General features: G+C 41.3%; 1 protein-coding gene across 2 annotated transcripts; it reads right to left on the bottom strand.

Moving 5' to 3' along the window:
* Positions 1-1,976: 1,976 nt before the first annotated feature.
* LOC101169731 (myeloid-associated differentiation marker homolog) lies at positions 1,977-9,130 on the bottom strand. Of its 2 annotated transcripts, none has more exons than XM_011486021.3 (2): positions 9,025-9,130; positions 1,977-4,862 (listed from the first exon to the last, which is right to left on the bottom strand). In XM_011486021.3, the coding sequence occupies exon 2, from the start codon at positions 4,799-4,801 to the stop codon at positions 3,920-3,922; it is 882 nt and encodes a 293-aa protein (XP_011484323.1). In that variant the 5' UTR covers positions 4,802-4,862; positions 9,025-9,130; the 3' UTR covers positions 1,977-3,919. The 2 variants fall into 2 exon arrangements, with proteins under 2 accessions (XP_011484323.1, XP_023821002.1); XM_023965234.1 differs by lacking the exon at positions 9,025-9,130 and adding an exon at positions 6,929-7,020 and having other exon boundaries at positions 1,977-4,860.
* Positions 9,131-9,575: the final 445 nt, after the last annotated feature.

The raw sequence follows: 9,575 nt of genomic DNA, 5'->3' as shown, positions 1-9,575 counted from the left end.
TATAAGACATATTACAACTTTTCAATGTTGATGACCCCCAAAAATGCAGGTAAATGCATTTAAATCCACCACCTTCACAACCCCCCCCCCAAAAAAACAACAAAAAAAGCATTCAATTAGTTTCTTTGTGAAGGATTTTCTGTACTAAAAGTATATTTCTCCATTTCTAATGCAAATCTTTTGCGTGGATGACCTGAGGAAGATATATCCCTTCAAACGTATTCCCTTCTACTTCATATTCATGATTGAAACGTAGTTTCTAAACTTTCAGAACGGATCCAGTCATAATGACACCTGCATTTTAGTATTTTTAGGACAAGGTTAAGAGAAAAGGAAAGCTTGTGTCTGTTTGTGAGACAGGAAAATATGCAGTACATAGTCTCCTAGTTGCACAGAAACAAAAACTGTTTGAAACTTCTGGCTCACTTAGCCTCTTCGTTTACAGCTGGGTCACATTGACCCGCACAGCTTATTTGCCGTATAAAAATGCAGGGGGAGTCCAAATATTTGAAATTTAATCGCTTTCATTTTTCATGTCGATAACACTTATTAAGACACGCAGGAAACATTTGGTGCCAAACATTTCATTGCAAATGAGTTGACTTTAAAAAGGGTCAACTTCACCTGCACCACAATGTTGGGGTTAAAAAATATTTATTTATTTAATATGTTTGTTGCTTTGCAGTTGAATCCTGGCTCTGTGGAGAACAGAGCATCCGCTGCAGACAGAGGTCTTTCTGTGACGTCTTTCATTTGTATCAAGCTATTGTTTGACGAATGACTTAAGCTTTGTTCCTCGCACTGCTGAGAACGGGAATGCCAAGAATTAATTTAGTTACTGATGCTGATAGTAGGAGGGTCACTCCCCACAAGGCTGTTTACAGTACACAGCAGCAGCAAAGCTTACTTGGAGACGGGGTAAAGCAAACAAAAGCACACAGAGATTTTTATTTATCAGCATATAAAACTGTTAAAGTCCTTTTCTGATCAATGGAATCTCATCTGAACAAAAACACAGAATCATGAAGTGCTCCTAATGTTAACCCTATATCACCATTCATATCATACTTGATACATGCATTTCTCAGACCCCTATCTCATTAGCACCATCAAACTCTTCTTAAAAACCCTTCGGATATACCTTGGTCCGTCTTCTGTCCTGTAGTGCATCATCATTCCACGGGGGGCAGTAGAAGGGATTTTCCTGATCGTTTCAAAATCGCTGCTTTGGTGAAATCTCAAAATCACTTTTAAAAAGGTTTTGCTAATTTCAAAAACTTTATTGTGAAAATAACTCATTTTGTGTTTTTCGTTTTTTTAAATGAGTACATGGTGCATTTAAAAGAATGCAAAATTTATTGATAACCAGTTCTTTGTAATACAGTTAAACCTTGTTAAAAATGTGTGGATCAAATTAGAGACATTAGGTAAATAAGATGCTTTTCTACTGAACACTTATCTCAATATTTTACATCTAAACTAACATTTTTGTGAGCAAAAATGTATCCAAAAACCCAACATATCATAACGGATACGATCTACAGTGCATCTCCTTAAAAAATAATACATTGTGTGTGTGTGTGTGTGTATTTTATCTGGGTTTAAAAAACATCTTAATTCTAAGAAAAATTAATGTTTTGAGGAAATGGATTTTACAGGGTTAAATGAAATTAGAAGCAGTTACATTTATACTTATTGATATAAATAGATAAAAATGTGTATCAAATCAAACTCAATCATCTGTTAATAGTTTATTGGATTATACGAGTCCCATAGCAGTTTTTAATGCTTGATTTGCTAGAATGAAATTCCTTGGTAAAGTTCAGATCAGTGATGATCTTTGCAGAGAGAAATGTTTCCATGAGTTTTAGCTCAGCATCGCAGTCCCATCACTGGATGTCAGAAGATCATTGGCATTTTTAGAGACAGCAAGAATAAAAACAGACAGAGCAACTGTGAACAAAAGCATCCGTAACTGATCATTGTACTGACTTTTATTATCATCTCAACACATATTTGATGTTGTAGATTTTAGATAAACATAACCATGGAAGCAAGCTAGCATAGCATTGATGCAAAAATGACTTTCAAGCGATTACATTTTAGCTGCTCTTAGACAAAGTAATACTGCAAAATGAAATATTCTAAAACAGTGAATGATATAATATTAATGACAGGATTGTCTCTTCATAATAACAACATAAACAGATTTTCTTTTGTTTTTTACCGCTCAATGGTAAAGTCCACTGAAGAAATAGTAGGTTTTGACTCCATATTCATCTAAAGTTGCAAATGTCAACACAAATACACCACCACAATGACACAAATGTGAAGAATTTCAGAAAACTACTTTAAAAATGTCATTTTTAAAGGACTTTTGCTTTTTGAAACTGTTTTCATTTGCTTCAGACTTACTCTAAACTTCTATGTTGCCATTCATTTCTTTGTTGTGTTTTTGTTGTGTTTTTTAAACCTTAGTTTATAGTTTAGAGTGTTGTTGCTTTTTTTGTGCCACTCGATTCTTGTTTTTTTTTGTATCTTACTAAGTTTACTGATGTTTTGTGATTTGCTCATCTAAAAAATGTTGTATTTTGCATCTTAGGTGAAGTGCAACATTTTTATTTTGTGTATGAAATAATCTTACATAAAAGCACACTTACAAACACATTGTTAGACAAAATATTTGAACCGATTATAAATGTTTGTGTTTGTAAGACTACAGTCACATATGCCAAAATGCCACTGCACGCTTTTTCCGCAAAATCGTCAGGTGGCCATGGCGGATGCAGTCCAGTGACAGGCATGTGGCAGGAAGGCAGCAGTGGGATCATTAACTGATAGGAGGATCTTCAAGGTCCCCGATATCATCTGATGATTGGCTGATTTAAGACTGCCACCCCCCTGCCCCTGTTCTCCCGTCCCAATGTCATCGTCAAATTGTTAGAAATCATACGGTAGCAGCGACGAGGGCCGTTAACAATCTGGCAATCCCAGGCACCATTAGAAAATGGAGAGACGACATTGATGAAAAAGACTCATCATGGTGTTGATAGCACCACAGCGACTCTGGGACCTGCATCTTGACGGATGCGGTGGATTCAGAGAAGAATACGAAGAAGAAAGAACATTGTGTGTTCTTGGGAGGCATGTTGTCTAAATATTTTATAAATTGGAGAAAATGATAAGATTATAGTGTGTGCTCAAAATCTGAGTAGTGAATGAACAGTGGTGCAAAATGGGCCACTTTTTATTTCCCCCTGGCTACCTGGCTGCTGGCGGCTGGTGGCACTTGATATTGACGACTGCCGTCCGGACACATTTGCAAATCGTCCAATCAGAGCTGCTGCCGGCTGGCGATTTGGCTGCCACCCGCTTGACTGACTGTTGCCTGACAGCCACCGTCAGCATTCATGACCGCACCAACGATTTTCAAACAAATTGGGCGGCGGCATCTAAACGTCAAAGAATCTGCCGATGCCTCCCCAACGCCCGGTGGCATTTGTATATGTGACCGTAGCGTAAGTGTATTCCAGCAGCCACACATGGGAGTGTCCCCTTCAAATGCCAATGGAAACAAAACATGAAGCTTCACTGGTATGAGAGTTGTTGTTTTCCATGTACAGAGCATTTTGACTACATTTTCATCCCAAAGCATCGCACTATACTTCATAATAAAGATTAAATTTGGCATATAAAAAACTATTTGAAGGCACTTAAAAGTGTAAAATTTAGTTTTTGACCACATTTTTTAAACCTGATTTCCAGTCACGCATTGTTACTACAGTTCCATTCAGGACCAGCGGTTGGACCCACCAATTACCAGCCAGCACTATATTCAACAGCAGTTCTACAGCTTTCAAAGAAATGGCCAAACTCAATTTTATGTGGAGCACAGTGCCGGTGGCCCTTGCTGCCCCCCTTAAGAACTGACAAACACCAGGCGAGTGGAGTAAATGAGGTCAGCCAGGTAGAGGATGAAATTGACCGTGGTGAGCACAGACACCGCCACAGTCTTATCCCACACACACAACCCAAAACTTGTGTTGCAGTTGGAAGGCCTCTGTTTTTGTCCTCCGTGCTTCGGGTCAAAGTTGAAGATGGGCCAGATGATGGTTGCTGACAAATACAGGACCACGGCCAGCAGGGCATAGGCTGATAAGAAACGAGCGAAAGGGAAGGGGAGGTAGCCCGTCAGCTCTGCAATGCAGAGCAGGATGATGGCGGCTGACAAGATGAAGCAGATGCAATAGACAGACATGCAGTACTTTAAAGAATCATGTCGGTCATACAACACAGGATCAGTGACAAAAACAAAGATGATGCAAGCCACAAAGGTCTGGCAGACTTTGAGTAGACCGGGAGCTGTGGCCATGTAGCCGGCAACCTCACCGGGCCGCGCCTTGCTGATGCTCACTTCGGTCATGTAGGCGATGGTGGCCAGGCAAGAGAAGACAGTTGACACTATACGGAAGTCACGTATTTCACTGGGCCCATGGGAGTCTTTGAGGTAGTACAGAGGGAAGATGATGGAGGCGGACAAACAGAGAAGAGCGGCGTAGCAGGCAAACGTGATTGGGAAGTTCTTCCACGAAACAGGGGCTCTGGCCTGGAGGCCGAACAGCTCCACAAGGAGGACGAGCAACGTGCCGGCGAAGCTAAAGGTCCAGCAGAAGATGCACCAGTCTCCTGTGCTGTGGCCCACTCTGCCACCATGTATGGCCACAGAGAAGGTCACACATGAGAAAGCCAGGGCTGCCAGCCGTGTCCATAGTAGAGGGCTGGATTGCAGGACTATTGCCATAATACTATTTGTTGTACTTGAGCAGATTAACTCAGAAGTTTCCTTTTTTCAACAGCCTCCTACAAAAGAAGAAACACAAAAACACATGGAAGAGGTTAATATAACCTTTCTGATGTCTCATTGAAACACAGTTTTTGTCTGCCATTGCATCTCACAGATAGCAGACACAGCAATGCAGATTCATGTGAACCAAACAAAAGGAAATCAGCAATGATGACTGCACTGTGGTCACAAACCATTTAGTGAAAGCCATGTTTTCTCTTTCTTCAAGGTTATCAAGCTGCAGACCCGACAGCATTTCACTCCAACATTGTTCATTGCTCATATCCTCAGTGATGGGAGTGGCGCCACAACCTCCACTCAACCCTTGGTCTATCTGTCATCGAGTTTCAAACATGGGCCTCCTGATTTGTTCCACTCCCACTTCCAGAGAGCTGATTTTTTTAGCTGCTTTTTGGAATATGGAGTTTTAAAGTCATTTTTTCCCCCCAGAAACCATTACATGACAGCTTTGGGTTCTACTGGGGGAACTGGGTGGGTGGAGGGAAGAATCTGGTGAGTGAGGGGTCCCATCTGTGTGTGGTTGTCCTGTGTTTCTGTTTTAAATAATTCTCATAGTTTATGACTCTTTTATCTGCTTTTACGTCAAGCGCTTTGTGTTTTTAACCAAAATGAAAGGCGCTATACAAATCAATAAAGTTTGAAGTTTGAAGTTCAAGATAACAGTTTTTAGCCCATTTCCAATCATTTAGTGTTTCTTTAAAGACCAACTCTGATGAAAATCATTTTTTAAACATGTTCTTCTGGCATTTTTTGATGAAGGAGGATATATATAAAGAAAATTATGCCCAAAATTACTTTTTCTATATTCAAATAGTTGTAAATAAGGAGAAAAGGATTGTATTTGTGAGGTAGAAAATACGCTGGGCGGGTCACAAGTTCCCTGCTCCGCTCCATTCTGATGCTTTCACTTGCAGAAATGTTTTTGTTTTCCTCGTCTGAGCTGGAATCTGGCTAAAACTGTACGGCTAGATAACTCTGATATTGCTCACCATTTTTGTTGCACCAGTATTGTTACGTTGGGATTGTGAGGGGCGGTAAGCTAGTGGGAGAAAGTGTAAACAGAGAGCTCAGTTATGGGTGACTGGAAGTGAAGACAGGGTTATTTTGCGGCAACAGTCCTGCCCACAACTTAGAGCCAAATTTCTGATGAACTGCTGCCGCTCTGCAGAAACTATGTCCTAGAATATAACACAGGTTTTTTTTTATTTTTCCTGCAGAGCTTTACTTTGTTTGTTTGACTTTTGGAGGCTTTGGTCCTTGTATTTTGGTTGATTTGTGTATTTTTTTTCTGTTAAAAAAAGTCTCAGCTTATTTTTGGCCTGGGTTTGTTTGTGAGAGGTTTTGAGTCGGTGGGGTATTTGATTTTTAACTCTTACCTTTATGTTGCATCCTTTTACATGCCCCTAGACAGGGGTGTAACATAAATTGGGGTTTGTCCGGGATCTTTCACAGTCAAACTGTCAACCAAATGTGTTAGGGGAACAACCACAAAGCGGTCGTATCAAGGCCAACTATTACCTTCCTAGAGGTTAATCTGTAATTTTCTGAGTTGATTTTGTGACTTTTTTCTAATAGTTTTCATTTTGGTTCATTTAAAACTGTTAAGTTGATTTGAAAACCTCACTTTACCAAAGCAGGCAAGTCATCTGAAGTTCTTTTCTAATGTAATTTTTTTTTACGAGTAAGCGTCCCAGAATGTGAACACTTTAAAGTGTTAGACTAAACACTTTCAAACTACATTTTCTTAAACAAAACACCACATTTGCTGCAAGTGTTAAACTGATGGACAACTAGCTTGGATTATAAAAAAAAAAAAGAGATGTTTTTTGGGTTGTTTTTTTAAGAATGCAGCTTTTACGTTGAATGAAACATTTCTTTTTTTGGTTGATAGGCCTCTCACACATTGGGGATTTTCTGGTTTATGAAAACTGCTCCGACCAGAGCCAGCCTGTCTGATCTAAACCCAAACGCTAAAGAAAAAGCATTTGAAGTCTGGGGCCCCCCTTTCAAATGCATGGACAGAACTGTACTGGAGATTTTAACCCACAAAAACACATGACAGACATTTTCACTGCATGGAGATGCAAACCACAGCCGCTGTCTTTCCTAGCAGACCCCATGGCGTTTTCAGCCTCCTCCTGGTTCCCTTAGTACACAGAGAGACGGTTATAAACAGGGAGACGGGGCTTGTTTACGTTAGCGCTGTCACACACCTACGAAAGAGTGGAGACTGGGGAGGCAGAGAGCTGGCGGGGTGTTAAGGTACGGATTCAGACAACTGGTGGAAAGAATGACCCAACAGGATGACTAGGAAAAGAATGGAGGGGAAAGGATGGAGTAATGTGGGGGAAGCCCTGTGCCTCAGAAGGACACACACAGTAGTTTAAACACAGTGAGTAGAATAGCGCTGGAGTGAGTCAGCACCAGGCTCCTCCTCTTACCCTCTTTTCTTCCCCCAACCTCCTTGATTTCTTGTCAGGTTTTTCCAACTAGCTGATGTGAACCAGATGTGCTGCAGTCTACTGCAGCTGAACAACTGCTAACTTTGTCATATTTGCCAAGTTTTTTCCTTCCTAGCTGTTCCTTCTGCCCTCCTTATGGTCTCATTATGTGGCTACTCCCTCTTTTCCATCAGTTATCCCTGTGTGAGACTCCCCATCAAGCTTTGAAATCTAGTTTAACTAACCCTTGTGCTATCCTAGGCACTTTGTCTAGTGGGGTCATCTAGACCCACTAGTCAGTGCTCTGAACCTTTTTTCTTCAATGATTTGTGATCTTCACTGGTGTCCATGGATTACATGAAATCTTTCCACCTTTATCCACCTTTGTCATGGTAGGGAGAACACGTCAATGTAAGGGGGGGGGGGGGTCATCTAAGATAGCACAAGGGTTAAAATAGGTTGAAAAAAACTACTCAGTTCGTTTTTGGGTAGAGGTGGAAAAATCAACACCACTTCTCCTGTCACCAACATTTTACTGTGGATGGCATGAAATCAGGAAAGTAATGGGGGAGGAAATGGCACAAGGGGAGAATTTGAAGTGTGGAAACACTTTCTCCTCACACGCAGCATGGAAAACATGACACAAACAGACTTCTGCAAATGAAGAAAAAGCCAAAAATAGGTTCCCACATCAGCAGAAGACAGTATCCGCTGCGACTTTTCATGACAAATGAGAACACAAAGCAGACCAGGAAACCCTTGTTTGCTGCAGGCTCAGAGGTCATGTGTGTTGTTGTTTGAGCCGTTGTCATGACACAGCATCACTTACACAATTATGCTTCTAATTCACTTAGAGTCAAATCTGAGGGTCAAAAACAAAACCTTCAGTGTTGGAACGCTATCCTTGTGCGTGTGAGTCACCGCTGGCTTACTAAGGTTTAAGTTTTTCCCAAATACCTATTTTGCTCAAAAACACCTGTCAGAAACAGGTTCGGACCATCTGGACACACGCCATCTCTGGTTTGAATGAGGCAGACAGGTCTTCTTAAACAATGAGGAAGAGTTCTGCCTGGTTCTGTTCAAACAGAACTTTCTGGTTTACATTTGCATCAGAGCCAGAACCCTCCGGGCAGGTTTTGGTACAAATCCAGGCTAAAAGAGAGTTAATCCTCCTCCTAAATGTGCCATGAGTGTCACACTGTAAAAACTCGTGTAGAGCTTCAATCATTGATGGTGAAGGTGGGTGTGCCGCCTGCCACGCCCTGCGCCGCCACAAAAGACTCAAAACTAAAAACAGAACTTCGTGACAGATCCACATGCGTGTGCTTAACCCTTGTGCTATCCTAGGCACTTTAACATTGGGAGTTGGGTCATCTAGACCCACTAGACAGTGCGCTGAACCTTTTTTCTTCAATGATTTGTGATCTTCACTGGTGTCCATGGATTACATGAAATCTTTCCACCTTTATCCACCTTTGTCATGGTAGGGAGAACACGTCAATGGTCATCTTGCCCCCATAGGATAGTACAAGGGTTAAGATGTTTTCAATGCTGATCTCTGTCGATGCGGCAACCCTTTTAGTCCACTCGTCAGGCACGCAAAACATTTCAAAAGGTAAAAAATGATCATAAAACATACAATTATTCAGACATGTGGTTCCAAATGAAAACAGAAATTCCTTCCTTTGCATTTCTCTCCAACCCTGACGCCTCCTTACCTTTCTGAAACTCGGCTGCAGCTGTTCTCTCTCCTACAAGATGTGCAGTGGAAGTTAGGCACAGACTGTAAATCCTCACCCCCTTGGCTGCTCTAGAGTGGTCCCAAGGAGAAGAGCCCCGCCCAGAAAACCAAATTAGGCCTCAAGTATCTGCACCATTCTTTATGTGTGACTAAGCTCCGCCCACATTGTGTTCCAGGCTGGACCTCTGCTGCCCACACCCAGCATGAGGGAGTTTCTCCTCTTTTCTTGATACTGCAGAAACTGCAGACTGTGTGCGATACAGAGAACTGAATGCAGTGAGAAATGTTCTGTTTGAAGTGTTTGCCTCATCAGACTGACAGATTTTCCTTCATCAGCTCACAGATCTGCATCCCACTAGAAATGCTGCTAAAGATCCCAAAAAATAAAAGAACTGCAAAAGGAAAGAGTTTCATTTTCTGAAAGAGGGGGAAACACAAAAAGTTCATGTGACAAAAGTGGTGTGCCAGGTGTGGCAACGTTGATTTGAATAATGTTTGCCAAAATAATAAAATGCAATTACTTATCACA

The sequence above is a fragment of the Oryzias latipes genome, chromosome 17, assembly GCF_002234675.1.
Source record: "Oryzias latipes chromosome 17, ASM223467v1".
Classification (NCBI taxonomy): domain Eukaryota; kingdom Metazoa; phylum Chordata; class Actinopteri; order Beloniformes; family Adrianichthyidae; genus Oryzias; species Oryzias latipes.
This window is presented reverse-complemented; position numbering and strand designations above follow the sequence as displayed.

Excerpts from the sequence above, each read along its gene's own strand:
- LOC101169731 (XM_011486021.3), bottom strand. The coding sequence starts at position 4,801 with ATGGCAATAGTCCTGCAATCCAGCCCTCTACTATGGACACGGCTGGCA.